Consider the following 19,053-nt stretch of genomic DNA (forward strand, 5'->3'; position numbering starts at 1 on the left):
TTAGGGAGTTCAAAGCATCATCTGAAAGGTGGGCAGGCAGAGAAACAAATCAAAATGAGCAGCTTAGGGTCTCAATAAGAAAACGGTGACTGCCATTAATCAAGCCCCAAACCTCCGCCTTTGTGGGGTGTCCTCCCTCTAAAGCTAATCAGCGGTGATCAGGGAGTAAAGGAGAGAAGCAGAAGAGGGTGACATGCCCTCAGATCAAGCGAAGGAGGCCCCTGTGCCAAGCAGGAAAATGGCCTTGTTTTTGTGCTCTAAAATAAAAATAAATGAACAAATGTTCAGGGACGTTGTCCCATGGAAAGGCCAGGACCCAGCTAGGAGTCAGCTGAGAGCTGTTTCCCTAATTACAGGAGAATTTTGCAGTGAGGGACTGCCAGGCTTCAGAGCACAGTGTGGAAGCGCTAAGACTACTTGAAAGCATGCGTTCCCACCTTTTCCACACCAGTGGGCCAGAGGAAAAGGACTATGGGGTTTCTACCCACGTGCTTCTCAGCAAAGACTGAGGAGCATGGCCGCCTACCTATCTTCCCTGGGAAGCCTGCACTCCCTTTCCTGTGCTAAAGACTCACGTTAAAGCCTTTCTTATATATTTCACTAACTCCTAAGACACAGCCTGCAACACTTTTCTCCCAAAGCAAAATTCCCTCTTCTTGGGACAACATCCAGGGCGGGCAAGAGGAAGGCCAGCGCTTTCCTGCAGGTTCCTATCTGGGCGTATTACTTTCCTTTGTCAGAGGAAACTCCGTTTTACTCACCCTCCTTTCTTTATAGTGACAAATTCACAAATTATCTCCTAGAAACTGCTGCTGAGTTACTCAGAATAAGCATGATGTCATAGGAATGTCATACTTGGTTGCTTATGATGAGGACCCATTTGCAGCGGGAAGAGAAGAAAAGTAGGGAAGGAAAAAAAAAGGCAGTTATACCGGCTTTTGGACTCAAGTCAGAGAGAATATTACAGTGTTACCAACTGAGGATAAACTACTTTCACAGATGTTTAGACAATTCATAAGAAGAGCGCAGACTGGGACAAATAATAAAGACACGTGACCTTTCTTGGGTTAAAATGAAAAACGACTAGTTTTGATTTGCCCTGCTGAAGTCCTTATTAAAGTACCATGCTGCCAAAAAAATTAGAGGAATTCGTAAACACAACAGAGCTCTCGTGATTTTAAACATAGAACTGACCTAATAAAAAGATTTACTCTAGAATGCTTAGAACCAATATCCCCAACTTATCCAAATTAGTCCTTCGATTTTCTTCTAAGTGTATGCTTGCCAGACTAGTTAGTAAAATCACAAGACACTCAGCTAAATTTGCATGGTACACGCTAATACTAAAAAAATAAAAAATAAATAAAAATAAATTCATTGTTTGCCTGAAATTCGAATTTAATCGGGATATCCTATATTTTCTTCTTTTATGTCTAAGATATAAATGACCTATAACACTGTATTAGTTTTAGGGGTACACCATATCTGATATTTTCAATTTGTGTGAGGGCTATTTATAGAGATAAATACCTCTGTTCTGATAAGATATATTAAGTACAGAGCTGAGAATTCAAATTCAGTGATGCTGAAAAAAAAATTACTTCCAGTGAATTATTAAAAAAAGGTTTGGAATTAATGGATTATATGAATATTAAGTCTTACAGTACATTAAACCATAAAGCTGGTTGCTATATGACACTAAATTAACTTTATACTGCTCACTACCTCCTGTGGTACAGAACCGAGGAATACCTGGCACAGTAGTTTACATGTGATGTATGCTTAATAAATACCTATTGATTGATGGCCAAGCCTGCTCATTTGACATTAAAAAAAATCTGAACAGTTTGGAAACTGGCAGAGAAGCAGCTGGCTTGATGAGCAAATAATTAAGGTAATAAAGTAGGACTATCTTTTCAGTGAATGAATTGCAAATAGTAAAGAGAAATCACATTTATGGAACATAAAGGAAAGGTCTCAAGATTTCCTGTGCAATAAGCATTCTTGCAAGGAGACCTGGGCCAAAGTAAATAACTAGTGTTAGTTCAGATTGCTTAGACGTGAATGAAAATTCCAGCATCACACTGCCTGTTAGAATGGCACATCCTATTGGTTTACAGTCAAAGTGTTCTATGAAGAAAATATTTCACACCCGAGAAAGCTGCTGTGGGGTTCACTAAGCAATGTAATATATTTCTTATTCATCAATCCTCCTACCCTTGCCAAATGCTTTCTAGACACACCAAGAAAGAGTGGAATTTTTTTTTAAAGGTAATTGTAACAAATGGGCTTCCTCAGAAGTGAAAATTACTCATCTAGGAAAGGAAAAACATTACCTTTTTAAAATCTACCCACCTCTTTTATCAAATATACCCCATCGTAATAAAAAATAACTTTCCAGATGTTTGTATTATCATTAAATATTCCTAAAAATCTTTTTAGAAAATAACTTACTTTTTAAAAAATGTTACTACTTTATTTATACTCTTAATGGTTTATAAATAAAGTATTTATCTAGACAATGACATTAAAACTCATTTTCAAGTAATAGACAAAAATGATTCAGTACAACAGTTCCTAACCTCTCACCACACCTCCAGTTTGTCACCAAGGCAAGGTGGTCCTATTGTAACACTACCCACTAGAAGCAGACTCCTCCAGGAAAACTCTGCTCCCTGATCCACCCTTACACATCGCTGGGTCTATACGGTAATACTTACTAATCCCTAAGACTTTGTCAACTCTTTGGCTGAAGCTATAATTCGGTGAATGGAAGAAAAACTACTCTAGTATGGTGGGAAAGGGTCAAAACACAACAAACCGAATTTCTATCAACATAAACATTTATGTCACCAGAAAAAAAAGCCTGATATCTTATTTGGCACTTTTAAACCAAGAACTTGTAAAATATTTATTTTTTAAAATATATTGTTATTGATTTTAGAGGAGGGGGAAAGAGGGTGGAGAGGGAGAGAAGGAGGGGGGGGGGAGAGAGAGAGAGAGAGAGAGAGAGAGAGAGAGAGAGAGATCAATGCTGAGAGAAAATCACCATCAGCTGCTTCCCGCATCCTGCATGTCCCACACTGGGGATGGAGCCCACAACCCAGGCATGTGCACTGACCAGGAATTGAACTGTGACCTCCTGTTTCATAGGTAGATGCTCAACCATCAAACCATTCCAGCTAGGCAAATATGTTTTATTTTATAGTAAATTTTCAAGACTCACTCGATCATTCTAGGTGACTGAAGTGAAAGCATAGGATATGCAATGCAAAACAAGGTGGGGGGGGGGGGAGAATTAAGTGAAGTGAATTAAGTGGCAGTATGCACAAGTCCTTTTTCCAAGAATGCTAAATAGAAATAATTTCTGGCATACCAACTAAGTTTTTATATGGTACAGGCATGGACATTCTATACCCCAAAGAAGCTTGTTTTAAATAAAGTTGAATACAATAAATGCTTTCTAATATCAAAGTAAAAGAATTGAAATTCACTAATGGGGAGGAAAGGGCAGGAAATCCTTTATTAATTCAGTAGGAAATAAATGCCTATTTATATTCAAGGAACTTTTTTTTTGTCCCCCCCCCCCCACTCTCTTAAGTCAATGTTACTAATGATTTCAAGGAAGTAATTTGTGAATAGAATCGGGGTCCAGTGAGTAATTTTAAAACCCAGGTGTTATATATGATAAATTAATCACCCACTCGCTGTAATTTTTAAAACATTTTTCTTAAGATTTTTGTGATACTGCTAATGTCAACAATTCAAGCAGGTTTGAGAAGCAATTTGCAAGGTAATGAAGTGAATGAGAGAGAGAGAGAGAAAGAGAGAGAGAGAGAGAGAGAGAGAGAGAGAGAGAGAGAGAGAGAGAGAGAGAGAAATGTACAATGACCATGATATCCAACATCTTATAAAGAAACCAAAGATGCTGCCAACAGTGGAGATACAGGAAAACATTTATTCAAAAGAAGTTGGCTGAATTTTTTCTAAAAACTCTTCTTTCTGTAGATAACACCTGATTTTGGCATTTGGCTATTTTTTTAATGGTAAACATAGGGAATTTTTTTACAATACTGTAAAGGTGGCATGTGTTTGGTGCCACAATGAAACACTTCTATGCGGTCTATCTCAGTAGTCTTTTGCTGTTCCACCCACTTAAAATAACTCGCTAGAAAAAACAAGTCACTTCCTCCTTGTCCCGCACAGAGAACACTGCACTGTGTGAGGCAGCTGTGAAGACTGCTGCATTTCACCTCTGAGCAGAAATAACTGGAGACGTGACTTCAGGGTTTCTGCTCAGGGGGAGAGAATGAGGCGGTTAGTTTAAATGCTAAGAGCAAAAAGAGGAGGTGCTCTCAGCCCACTGACCACTCGAAAGCTAGAAGCTAGCCCCTCACTGGTGTATTTCCCCCTGAATGGAGGAAGACTAGGATTTGTGAATGTGTGTGCATGTATTCTGAATTGTATCCAGGCATGTCTGTGTAATGTGGGAAAAGAGAGGTCAAGATGGTAATAACGGTGAAGGATAGTAAGATCTGAGAAACTCCAAAAGTAGTATCCCAGAATCGGAGGATTTCTAATGACACAGTAGGAAAAGCAGAGTCTGATACAACAGAAATACCCTTATTCAAGTTTGGTGAAAAATTACATCCTTTAGAAAGCCTTAGAAATAACCAGGGGCCAGGAATAATTTATGCTGCTCGAGAAGAAATATTGCTTCCCCCTATTACTACTAATGCAATATGCACGTGGAAGCTGGCGAGATGGAACAAACTGGTGACACAGTAAACGTTTATACTCACAAGGCGACCACAGTAGACACAAGATGGCTTTAAAAAATTCAGAGTGAACAAATAAAATGCCTTTTGTTTAATAACTGAACCCCCCCTCCTTTATTGCTCATCCATTGTCCAGTTTGTTACTTTAAACATGTATTATTTATTTTAAAGTTCATATACTTTATCTTAATCCTCATAATAATCCTACAAAGTATTATTAACCTTATACTATAGATTAAAAAAAATACCCCAAGACTTAGAGATGTTGATCTACATGCCACTGAAGCTGCTGAGCTGTTTTAACCCAATACCGTCCCACCCCTGAGTCTTGATGGGCTTGGGCCATAAGCAGTACTCCTTCATGTTAAGAAGGATATTTGGAAAGTGTGATTTAGATCTGTGCTCCCACAAAGGTTAGAGATTGAAGCCTTAACCTCTAGTATTTCAGAAGGTGTTGTATTTGGGAATTGGGCTTTTAAAGAGGTGATTATGTTAAAATGAGGCCAGTAGAGAATATAGTCCTTGATCTAATCTGACTGGTGTCCTGATAGGAAGAGGGAGCCAGCATACGGACACATCACAGGGAAAAGACCATCTGAGGACACAGCAAGAGGGCAGCCATCGGCAAGCCAAGCAGAGAGTTCTCAAGACTGAAACCAACCATGATAACACCCTAGTTTTGGACTTCTAGTCTCCATTTCTGATGTGAAATTTCTGATGTGAAAGCCACCTAGGCTGTGGCATTTTGTTGTGGCAGCCCTAAGAAACTCAAATAGGGGCAGAGAAGAAGAGGTCATCAGGTGTAGTATCAAACACAGACTGCGTAAGTAACAGCAGCAACTCTGTTGTTCAAAACTGGCCTGAGGGTTGTTCCAGACGCTGGCCTTTCCTGGAAGCAGGAATGAATTCCACCCCTGGGGGCACTGACAGATGGCGGCTATCCCTGCCAGGCACACTCCTTCCAGCCTATTCCCCTCACACCGCTGTGTCCACCTCTTCTCACTCCCCCTCACAGACCATGGCTGAAATGTCCCCACAAGGCCAACATACACACTCTAAGGAGCAAGGGACATGATAAATGAAAGGCATTTCAAAGCAGAGCCTGGTGTTGTTACCTCAGATCTTGCTAGAATAACATGACATTTATAAAAACACAGCCCACTCGGTATTTGGCACTGCTTGGGAATGAAGAATGTGGCCACTTAAGAACCTAGAAAGGCTGTCAGAGAAATCTCAAGCCAGAATTTCTTGTACAAACATTACCTATCCTTAAAAATTCTATAGTCTCCGCAGTCAAGAAAATATATCTACTTATTTACCAGTCTCCCTTTGCCTAAACATAAAAATACATAAGCCATATATAAGAACAAGTGAAATGCTTAGGGCAGGCACATGGATGGAACAGCTCTGTGCATCTGGTTAAAGCCTCAACACTGCCAGCCTTGGCCTGGATCACCTTCACACACACACACACACACACACACACACACACACACTCCTACACAGGGCTCACACACCACCAATGCTGGCCACCCCAACACACACCCAGTCAGAGCTCACACACCACCAATTCTGGCCACTTCCAATCCCAGCACACACTGAAGGGGGTTATTTACGGATTGCTTTCTCAGATACCAGCCAAACAATGTTCCCGTTCACTTTGTCACCCACCTTCCATTATACAACATTCAACACCTGGGAGGCTACACTCAGCCCCTACGGCATATACCAAGGGTGAGCCGTCACCAAGGTATTCTCCACAAGCAAAAAGGACTTGCTAGCTTCCCTCTGAGGTCTGGGCCCTGAAAGACCAACTGTGGAACGTCTGAGTTTCCCTCAGGCCTGGTGCTTGCTGTCTGCTGTGAGGTTCGGTCAGAATCCTAGGGCCCCACTGTCCTATACACATCTCGGCCTTCTGTGGGGAGCCGCTCACCTAAGCCTTACGTCTTGGAGCTGAAAACATGCTATGTGAGAACCGCAGGATGAATGTTAGGTGACATTCATGCAACACAGGGGACCCCTCTTGGCTCCAGACCAGTGATTGCTCTAAATAAGCATGTATATTCACATGAACACAACCAGAACAGGATGGAAGGCCCAGCATTTCCTTACCATGTGCCACCCAGCCATGTTTGCACTGGTCGCAAGTCCGCAGGTTAATCTTCCCCGGCTGAAAACATTCGCACGTGCAGTTTACCAGTGTGCATCGGATGGCCTGGAAAGGAAAGGAGGAAAAGGAGAGTCAGCATCTGTTCGAAGGCACATTTCTTCCACGTCTTACTAAGAAGCAACCACTTCCAGGTTTCAAGTCTTCATGTTGGAACGGGCCTGGAGAGCTTTGTGATACCATCAAAACCTCATAAAAACAAGATGCATTCACAAAGAGAGTATTTCATGCCATTCATGTGTAACCTTTAAATGAAAACCATAGAGTAGAATAAGAATAAAGGATTACTTATCCAAAAAGATGCTGCTTTTTTAAAAAAAAAATATTTTTATTGATTTCAGAGAGGAAGGGAGAGGGAGAGAGAGAAACATCAATGATAAGAGAGAATCATTGCCTGTACAACTGCACTGGGGATTCAGCTCAAAACCCAGGCAAGTGTCCTTGACCGGAATCAAACCCGGGACCCCAGTCTGCAGGCCAATGCTCCATCCACTGAGCCAATCCAGCTAGGGCAAGATGCTGGATTTGTAATACCAGGATCCCAAAAAGGAAAAAAACACACACACAAAAAAAACACATATTTCTGCTATTTCTGTTTAAGTTTATCCATTTGGCAGGAATGCAAAAATTATACATTCAAATATGATAATGTTCAAGTGAAATGTTGATGAAAGCAAAACAAAACACACAAATGTTAGTAGATTATTACTATTCTTCTGCTGAGTTCCACTTAAATACTTCGTTAAATCTTTCAGAGACATGGTGAAAGACACTCCCATTGGCCCAATAAGACCTAGTATACTATATATTTCCAGTATTATCTATCACTTCCCAATCCTTGTTTTCCCCCACTTGATATATTTATTCCACTTTCATTCCTATTTTGACAAATACAAAACAACTCCCCTCCCCCCATATTTTAAGAAAATAAGTCTAAATTTATTTTAAGAACAGAGGTAAAATAGGAAAAGCCATTTATGGGAACATTTTATATCTGGAACAACCCAACTGTACCTTAGAAAACTGAAAAACACGCTAAAAAATCTTTCATTTCTTTACAAGTACTTGTAAAAAATCATCTCACCAATTTATATGATCAAGTGAATGCACAGAAAATTAGCATAAATGAAGTGTAACTTTTTTTATGGATAAAAACCTATACTTAAGAAGTGTGCTAAAGCTGACCTATGCTCCTAGACTACAGTTAATAAATGTATCTCATAGATTTCCTTCTAATTTGCATGGAAATTCTGAAGACAGAAGGAATTTAGTCCGATCATTCACAGATTAACAATCTACTGTAACTACCTGAACTGCCAGGAAAAGATCTCTCAGCAGCTTCACATGTAATCAATGATTGCTGATTTGGGGGAAAGAGGGAGAGGGGGCAGAGGATCTACCTGCAACTGCAATTCTGTGCCTCCAAGCTCTGCACACTTGCACCCCCAGGTGCTCATCTTCCTGGAATCATCTGGAGCTCTACATGAACTTCCTCGTTTGTAACAGACAGGATTTGAGATTTCATTAATGTGATTGGACCAAATTCCACTTACGGAGACCAAGACTGAGCAGGCTTTTACTGTTCCCTATACTTTGGATTGGGCAAGTTTGAAATAGTTTTCTTTCACTAATGACAATTAATTCTATAGGCCCCTATTCCATTTCTGATGTTAAAGACCTCACTAAAGACTGCTTTCCTACATCTATTCCTCCCCGAATGTGCTCCTCTGTTACCACTAGGGAAATGCTGACCTGTATAATCTGCGTGATATTTCAGGGTCTCTCTTCCACTGTCAACAGTCCAAATGCACATTAGCTGGGTTGTCAGGCTTGGCTGCATGCACTAGTAACTAAAGGAATTCGTATTAAGAAATGACACCAAAGGAAATGCTAACTAAGCAAGAATAATACATGTATTTGTAGGTTACAAGGGTAAATGTTTCTCCCAAAATTCCTTATCTCAACTTCAATAGTCACCAACTAAATGATATATTAGACCACCCCAGGTTAGACATTACTTCTTTAAATAACATGATCATTACTTAGCAAACAACTTGACCGAACTACACTCAAAACAAAGCATTTTAGAGGGCAGTGTTTCTACGGAAAGCACTTTACAAACTATCCAATTATAAATTCAGATGTGGCAAGAATTTAGCATTAAAACATTTACATAATCTGAAGTATGGTAATAAAAGCTTTCATAAATTCGGGGGGGGGGGGGACAAACAAACAAAACCCTGTGTTACCAAAATTAAAGCATGACCAATAAAAAGAGATGATCTCTCAAGGACTATATGTTAACCAACTCAGGCACAAAAGACATACATATTTCAAAATAATTAACTTGATAATATTTAATTATTTTATTAAAATAGCCTAATTTTTCCTGGGGTTGAAAGGTGTACTTTTTAATTATAACTACTATACTCCGGACCTGAATAAATTAAGAGATTGTGGAATTGCTTTATTTTTATGTATACTTATTTATTCACTGGCTGAATCATGGATTCATTTACTCTAAACTCACTTCTGATTCAAATATTTTCTCTTCCTAAATAACTTTATATGTCTGGCACATTTGGAAATTAAACTTCTCAAATCATCATCTTTCTTTATAAATTCTACTTTTTTTGTACCTAAGCATACAAACATTGGAACACCTCAACTCCTCTTGTATATAAACACATAAGTACTGGAATATCCTTTTTGTATTTCTATGAATTCCAGAAGGTCTATTTGTTTTAAGACCAGGTTTATATACACTACAATTGTTCCTTAAGGGAATTATATATATTTAAACAATATGGTCTAAATAAATATTTTGAGAAAGAGAATATTGTGGCTTCAAAGGAAGTTTTATTCTAAATAACATTTTTGAAACGACATAAAACTTTGACATACTATTTACTCACAATAAAAAAGAACCAATGGGATCACTCTCCAACTTGCCCAGGACTTAAAACAAACAAAAAAAAATTATCAAAAAACTATCAAAGCCAGTTAAGCCTCGAAAAAAATGTACATGCTTTAGAAGGAGGCAGTTGGGAGAGCAGAAATAAGTGAGCTTTGATTTTTATGAGCACATCCATTTCTTTCTTCTTCCAGCTAACCTGTGAGTGCTGCCCACTCACCAATGGGCATGATGAACTATAGAAAACTCAGAGAGGATGAGGAAGTGTCAGAAATGTGACACCAAAATAAGTACAGGCAGAATGTTCCCATGCCTGCAGAGTGCCCTGCAATCTGTTCATCCATTCTCACATGACCAGCATTCCCAACTCCCCACGAACAGTAACAGCAATAATAAACTTCCTTATGCCCACAACGTATTAAAAGTAGTATTTCCTACCTTTACCATGGAGTTCTTGAAAGGGAAATCCATGCACCCAGCACCCAAATGCTTCTACTTCCTCACCGCCACCTACATGCTAATCTGGCAACTGGAGTTCTGCAACTGAAACCTCTGCCTCCAAGAGGAATGTTCTCCTCACCTCTGGTCCCTCTTCTGGGCGCCTTGTCCTCCCAGACCTCAGAGCGGCTTGCAGCCCTCCCTTTCCTTCATAGAGACCAACTATCCGAGTGTTTCTGGCAGCCACTGCCCCGTCTCTCTCCACTGTAAATAAATACAGGTGCTTCCCATGACCAGGCTCTTCGCTTTTTAATTTGGCAATTCCATCCCCGCCTACGGCTTCAAATATCATCACTATGCAAAAACCATCCCATTAAAGCCAGGAACTATGTCAAGGGGCAGGAAATAGAAGGCAGAGTCCTTGTGCTCAAGGACTTCATGGTCAGAGTCTGTGGGCGGTGGGTTTAGAGGAGAGACCTAAGGGCAGGAGGAAGCCCTTAAACAGGTTTGAGAAGCACTGTCTCTCCCTTTTCACTCCTGTCTTTTATGCTATCAAACCAAAGGCAGGACTTTTTAAAATTTATTTTTAACAGTGAATGATTGGTGTTATGCATAACAGATTTACTGGATAATTGGCGTTTTTCTAGATCCTGTGCTAAAAATCTTAAAAACATTAACTTACTTAATCCTCAGAAAATACCATTAGGTTGATACTATTATCCCCTTTTATTTCAAAAACAAGGAAACGGGGTGGGGGGTGGGAAGGGAGGGAGGAAGACCATTAAGTACCTTGTCTAACATTGCTCCGTAGTAAAGTCACAGGAATCAGACACAGGTGTGTGTGAGCTCTCCATCCCTGATTGGAAACCTTGAATTGCAATCTGATTCCAAAGTAGGCAGCCATGGACATGCCCACCATCAACTCCCACCGTGTATTGTTAACTCCTGCTCATCTATCTAATTTCAACTCAAATATAGTACGTCCATTCCCCAGGGCAGGTGCCCTCATCTCCTAATCAAGGCAAAGTCCCTTTAGTCTCCTATTTCACAAGGGATCTTTCTGCCATAGTACTTCTCACAGCTGTGGACATTATATTTATAAATTATCTATAATCTATTATAGATACATATCCTATATAATAAAACCCTAATATGCAAATGGACCCAATGGTGGAACAACCAGTCGCTATTATACACACTGACCACCAGGGAGCAGATGCTCAACAAAGGAGCTGCCCCCTGGTGGTCAGTGGGCTGCTTCCACTGGGGAGCACCACTCAGCCAGAAGCCAGGCTCACAGTTGGCAAGTGCAGTGGTGGTGATGGGAGCCTCTCTTGCATCCACTGCAGGTGGATGGTAAGGAGTGAGAGGTTCTCGATTTTGAGAGCCCCGGACTGCGAGAGGGATGTCTGACTGCAAGAGGGATGTTGGGGGGTGGGAGGGGGAAGAATTGGGCCTAAGCCAGCAGGTGGACATCCTCCGAGGGGTCCTGGACTGCAAGAGGATGCAGGCTGGGCTGAAGGACACCACCCCCACTAACCCCCCCAGCAGCCAAGTGCACGAATTTCATGCACAGGGCCTCTAATGGTGTTATAGTTATCATCTGTATGATTATTTGGTTAAGGTCTGTCTTCCCCTCTAAAATATAAACTCCATTAGGGCAGGGCAAAACGCCCATTGGGCAAATAATAGTGCTTAAAGGCACTTGAAGAAAAACAAAGTTCTCTGAGTCCCTCTCCTTATCTATCAAATGACATTAACAATAACATCCCAAGAGTGTCAAAAGACTTAAATGAAATAATGAATATAAGGCATATGGCACTATGCCTAGCAATAGTAAAAGCTCAATATATAAAAACCATTTATGACCTCAAGAAACTCTCCACATATAATATTTGAATTAATTTTTCCTTATGATTATTCCCAATGTACTAAGTTTTTCCAATACCTTGTAAAATGCTTAACACATATTTAGTTATAATTCGTCAATGAACACTTTGACATAAATGAGACCATATTATTCATGCTGTAATCATCTACAATGGGTATGGCAGAGATTATTAGTTTTAATACCTAGGTTCAGGAATGTTTATATGTCTCTTAAATGATAAGGTGGATTTCCCAATTATTAATCAGTTTATTACTCATAGAAGAAGGGGAAAAAACATACAATTAAAACCAGGATATTATAAATATTCACACTCAAAGTATATCTCAAATACATAAAATAGAGCAATTTAATAGAAAAATATTTATTTGTTTTGATGAGTAACACTGGTTTGTATTTGAATATTTGCATTTGAAAGTATTTTGGCCGAGTTCCAAAGCCCTACGCAAATAATAGAGTCTGCTATCACTACAACTGAAGTCTCTTTCACTTTATTATTCTCATGGCTGGCTTGAACTCTGCAAGTATATGTGACCTGAACATCAATCTTCTCACCAAATGACATCTCTCAGGAAAGCACAGATTGATGCTTCAGCTAATATGTAGTGTACCTCAAACACACACACACACACACACACACACACACACAAAAAAAAAAAAACACATAAAAAAACCTACACACAAGACTAATTATTAAATTTCCTATTTGCTCTCCCTTGTTTGGGAACATTTGTATAATTTACCTGATACAAAATGCAAAAATAAGGCCATGGGGCAAGTAGAAACAGAAGACAGAAAACATTACTCTGAAGGAACAATCATAGAAAGAAAACCAAATCCTCATCAGCTAACCCCAAAAAAATCTAAAAATGAAATAAAAAAATAAAAAATGTTTTAAAAGTTAAAAAAATACACAACTAATTTTAGACCTGGGTTTTGTCTTTATAAAATACATATACACATGTTTTTTATTTTTATTTTTTGCTGGGAACTTCCTTCAAGTGTTCATTATCCTTGGCCAAATCTTCCAAATATTACTAAAAATCCTCCTTATGATAAACCCACTTTCTTCTTATTTTTTTCTCAGGAGAAAACCGAGATTTATAATTTGAATTATGAAATTACACTTGAGTCATTTTTAAATGTTTAATAGTTAAGTACATGCCATGTATTAAAACTAGTTTGTCATTAATATAGCATACATTCTGTCCCATCACTTTCTATTGTAAACTTAGGTGATATAATCTACCTGTATAAATTAATAAGCTATGATGAATATTAGTGACAAGGTCCACTGTTCTTAGTTTTAACAAGAATAGATGTCTTAACAAATAAAATTTTCTTATTCGGAAGTCACATGTAGGTATCATAAATATGCAGAACTGGCCGACTGTCTCTACATGGTGCCAAAAGTCAAATGAACCTCTTTATTGGGTGGGAAAATTGCCCTTCCAAGACTGCTATCTAAAAATACATTTTAAAAAAATATATGGAAACGGACTTTTCCAGGATTGTCACAGAATACACAGCAGTAATTACAAAGGAACAGCTGTCAAGCATTATGACTGAAGAGAGTGATCTTGTACATGACCAAAAAGATGCATGGAGATTAATAGAACTTCCACACACGTACCCTCTTGTGTATGAGAGTCTAAGGCAGTAATTCAAGCATTGCCACAAAGATTCTAAAAATCTCGCATGAGAGTAATGATGATAAAGTTAGGGAAGAGCTCCCTGTATAATTTTCAGGAGAGTTTTTCCCCTTCCTTTTTCACATAGCTGGCCACAAACACTAATGGAAAGAAAACAACTTTCTAAAGAAGTAGTTTGAGTGTTGGGTATAAGACTCAGTGTCTTAAATTTGGCCAAGTTGCAATGCAGCTTGAGGGGGGAAAAAAAAAATTTTTTTTTAACTTTTACTTGATTGGAACACTCAGACATGATGAAAGTAAGGTACATCCATCTGTTGTGCTACAGGATTTTGCAATCAGATATCAAGACAAGACAATAACATGAGAGTTGGGTAGATGCAGAGCGTTAATCAAAAGACCCAGGGTTTTAAATATCCAAATAAGTTTTCTAACTTTTTAAATCTAAGAAACCCTATCTAACTCTGACCAGGAGACTATTAATATACATCTATAGCTGTAGTAAGGTGGGTATGTTTTCTGTATTTATACAAAGAAACATATAAATCTGAATTTGAATGGGCAATGTTCCCAATTATCAGCAATTATGAAGTGTACTGTAAAAGGGCTCACAGAGTGTTAAATGCAGTGTAAATGCCACTACTCATAAAATAACAGTAATAGCTGCAAATGAGAATAAATGAAGTTATTCTGCCTGCTTAAGAAAACCCATTCAAAAATACACACAATGGGAAGTTATAGCAAAAGCATACATTTTATTTGGTGTTAAAACTAAATTAGAAATCAAAGAATCACTTAACCCTTGAATAGAAATGTTTCTTAATACTTGTCTGATTGTTTTTAATACAATATGAAGAAAGAACAACATGATACAGATGATCATTTTGTTGTATTCATGTACTCTGAAATTTCTTGATGGCTTTTCAACAAGGGGATCTTGCCACTGAGTGAGAAGATCTGAAAACACATGGTCAGTCTAGACTCACTAGAATCAGACCAGCTTTTCAATCAACACACCTGAAATAGTTGCAAGAGATTCACTGGGGAAAGACAGCATTTGAATGCCATTTACTGTTAAAAATCAAAAGATTTAAAAATCTCATTTTGAGTTTCTCTTAAAATGGATGATCCTTTCCAACAACTGGCTAATGCATGAACATAATATGGTATATCCATATAATGAAATATTATTTGGCCGCAAGAAGAAATGAACTGTTGATACATACTACAACCTGGATGAACTTTGAAAACATTATGCAAGTAAAAGAACCCAGTCACAAAAGACCATATATAATGTGAGTCTATTCACATGAAATGTTCAGAGCATAGAAAATCCATAAATATAGAAAGCAGGGAGAGTTTACTTTGCACTTGCAGGGCAAGGGTTGGGGAGTATCTGAAGCCTTTTGTTTGGTTTCGAGGTGATGAAAAAGTAGTAGAAATGACTGTGCTGATAACTGCACATACTAAAAATCTAAAACCCACCGAATTGTACACTTTAAACGGGTAGAATGTACGGTGCATGAACTCTGTACCAATAAAGCTGTTTAAGAGGAGGGAGAGTAAAAGCCCCTGCACCACCTAGCCCCTTGGAGTGATGAATAGTTTCATTCATAAGACGCCATTCCCCAGAAAACAGAATGTGGTATCATGTCCATCTTTACCCCAGGAGGTCTTCAACACACACATGCTAGGAAGGCAAAAGCAAACAAAAGAATTTCACTGCTGCTTAAATTCAAAAATCCCTTTTACTCTGAAAATGTTTAAAATCTTATATATCCATTTAAAAATTGACATTTTAAAAAATCTTTTGCGACTTTTTTATCAGGAAAATCCAGGACATCTTTTAAAACTTGGGGGAAGGGGAATCTATAATGCTCAACATCTAATATCAAGACATTAAAAAACTCTTAAGAGAATTTGTTTCAAATTGACAATGGTGAATTCTGTCATGGACACTAGGAAAAATATTTCTCATATTTACTGTGCTGAAAAAAAATTACTTCAGAAAAAGTAAAAAAAAAAAATAGTAATTTGGTTTAGGGGGAGGGGGCAAAAGGGGAAAACCATAAACTTTTGAGTAGATGTTTATATAGGAGTATGAATGTTTCTATGACCATGTGTGAATATATAACTAACAGAGAAAAAGGATGCACACACAGGCACATAAATTTCCAAAGACGTGGACCCAATGAGCATCTGTAGTCATTATCTTATGACCACAAAGTACTATCATTCAACATGAGGAAGACCCCATTTAAATAATTTAGGAGTTCAGAGTAAAAATCAACAGCGGGATATAGCCAATTATATACGGAAAATACGCATACTCCTATGGTATCAAAGCATATGCAGGCATGTTATGTCTCTCCCTTCCCCCCTCCCCCCAATTAAATTAGGCCTATGGTAATACAAGCTATTTTGTTAGGCAGTTAGTAATATTAGAGAAACAGGAAATGAAAAGGCATTTCAATTTGGGCAGAAACATTTTATTTTGTTGCCTAACAGTTTATAATGAAGATACCTATTCCATTTATTGCCTGTATGTTTACAAATTTTACAGACTATTTAGGCAGTTGTGCGAACATGACTAAAAAAGGAAATATTCTTTCCATGAACATACCTATCATCTAATTGAAAATAAGGGGTTAGCTCACTGTAAAAAAAAAATAATAATAAGCACATTTCAACTAAACGCAGTCTCCATTTACCAGAACACACAACTGTACATGAGGAGCCAAAGCACCTCGGAGACTTTATATGAATGCTAAGTAGTATTCCTCTCATGTCACCTTAATGTTGAATCAGCAACTTTGTATTCCATTGATATACATTTTTATTCATTTTCACTTAATGCAATTTGAAAGGTGGTAATGTGATTACATTTCTCTGTGGCATTCATGAAAACAATTACTAATATAATATGATAGGGAAGGCATTAGTAAGGAAGAGATTTATAATGAGATGCAAGAAGATTTATAAATCTTGTAGACACTTTCCAATGAAATGCTCCTCATTATAGGCAAGGAGGAGCAAGTCAAGATAAAGTTCCCATTCTGGTATTTCAGAAGCAGCCTCCATCTGGGGGAAGAGTGATTTGCATGATGATACAACCTAAGTTGGTGACCAAGCAGAGATGTGCAGGAGTAATGCAAAGGTTCTCCCATGCTGTGTCCCACGTGAGGCATCATCCTGGACCGATGGTGCCTCTCCTTCTCAGACAGACTGCAAGGGAAAGATCCTCCAAAGAAGAAGTCCTTCTCAATCTTTGTCCTCCATAAAAGGAGCCAGACACAATATGTCTAATGCCAAAGCACCGTCATCAAATCCAGTTACCGAGCAAGAGCAATAAGGTGGATGGGCCCTTTAACCAAAGGGACTCCTCTATGTTTGGGAAAAAAAGAATTTATCCCAGGGAAGCAACCGGGGACACAAGCTGTTGCATTTTAGAAAGTATCCTTTCCAATGACAAGCCGGATTACCCAGACCATCGGAGGCTGTCTTCTGAGACTAATAATACCCCACTTCTGCGCGGCGCTGTGAAGCTTGCATAATACTTCAAATACATTCTCGTATCTAATCACCAAAATCCCCCAAATTAGGGATTTTTCAAACAGCAGAAAACGAGGCTCTGAGACGTCTTTACATGGCCAGAGCCAGTAATCCGGGGCTCTTTCCGCTCTGCCTGCGTACCGAGAGTCAAGGAGCTGAATAATCCCCCTGGCTACCCTCCTCCACAGTGAGATTTCCTCAGATATTTCCCCAGCTCCAACAAGAGTTTAGGAGCAAGTAGGAAATGTGGACGGAACTATACACAGAGGGAGAGGTGTGGGGGAAGGTTTAAGCAAACTTGAAAAGGTAGGGAAGCGGCCAAATAAGCAATTCATTTACACTAGCGTTTTCTACAAAGTGCTACATTTCAGATAGAAGAAGAGACTGCGAACAGTGTTCCATGGAGTCTTCAAATGGGTACATTAAGAACAAAAACAGACCTGGTGACAGGGAAGCATTGATCAGATCCTCAGAGGTAGGGGAGGGTGGGGGGAAGGGGGAAGAGATCAACCAAAGGACTTGTGTGCATGCACATAAGCCTCACCAGTGGTCAAGGACAACAGAGGGTGGGGGCATACGTGGGGAGGGGTTTGGGGTCAGAATAGGAGGATGAGGACAATTATGTGATTCCATAATCAAGAAAAAATAAAAAATAAACAAAAAATAAAAATAAAAAATATTTTTTTTTTTAAAAAATGAGACACAGTGCTCCCAAGAACACTTGATTTATTTTAGGTCCTCTTACCTCTACCTGCCTTGGGACTGCCCATGAGCAGCATATCTCAATAAACATCCTAATCCCTACCATTGTTGCACACAACTGTGCATCATTATTATGTCTGATTATGAAAGAACTCGTTGCTTTGCCCAAGAGCAGGCACCACCTCAGGAACCATACCTATTACAAATAATAATAATGATATGATGAACAGTCAACATGCCCTCTTATACCTTATTTATGTTGGGTCACAGGCTCCCCCGGGGTGTGTGCAGAGACCTGGGCTGGCCTCATTAGAGTGTCATATAAATCACTGAAGGCACATCTTGATTTGACCATAGGCCAGAGTCCCTGAAATTTTTCAAGTGAAACCTCTCAGGTAAGACATTTTAAAAAAAAACCCACACAAATACAGTTATTATCGTTTTTTTTCCTAAAAGGTGGTTTTCTTAAATTAAATCCAAAGTGCTACATTCAAATAAATGCTCCAAGAAATCCTACACATTTCTATGGAATCTGTAAGCATCTGAGGATAAAAACGTGCCCTCGAGTGTTGGGGTGAAAAAAACATGATTCTCTCTTTTTTTTTCTTTTAAGGATTAGTAGGTTTAAGAGACAAAGAGAGACATATATTTATAGAAAAAGACACCAAGGAATAGACCATCTAGCAGTTAACAAATGCTTCCACGTCACCAGCACACGGAGAGACCTGGACAATGGCTGTCAGGAGCTGAGCTAACTCTCGAAAATTAAGAAATAAATAGAAAGCCTTGTGGAAAAAGAGGGAGTCTTCCAGAACAGTGTTAATGTCATCGTGGGCATGTGGACTGGGTTCACATGTGTGTCAGCTGAATCAACATAATGGGCTATAACAGCTTCGAAGCAGATAATATGGTCCATTGGGTCAATAATCCGTGAACTAAGAAGGATTTACTTGATAGACTATAAA

At 38.8% G+C, this 19,053-nt stretch overlaps 1 protein-coding gene across 14 annotated transcripts in view; it reads right to left on the minus strand.

Annotated features, from left to right (window-relative positions):
- The window catches only part of BNC2 (basonuclin 2), a 432,069-nt gene that overhangs the window by 148,641 nt on the left and 264,375 nt on the right, over positions 1-19,053 (minus strand). For all 14 annotated transcript variants that reach the window (XR_006741320.1, XM_036434122.2, XM_036434117.2 and 11 more), the window contains one exon: positions 6,891-6,993. Coding sequence is in view for 13 of the 14 variants with exons in the window: in XM_036434122.2 (XP_036290015.1) it covers positions 6,891-6,993 (103 nt within the window). In the remaining variant the exon portion in view is untranslated. The remainder of the gene's footprint in view (positions 1-6,890; positions 6,994-19,053) is intronic.

This window comes from Pipistrellus kuhlii, unplaced genomic scaffold, assembly GCF_014108245.1.
Source record: "Pipistrellus kuhlii isolate mPipKuh1 unplaced genomic scaffold, mPipKuh1.p scaffold_m20_p_12, whole genome shotgun sequence".
NCBI classification, from domain to species: Eukaryota; Metazoa; Chordata; class Mammalia; order Chiroptera; family Vespertilionidae; genus Pipistrellus; species Pipistrellus kuhlii.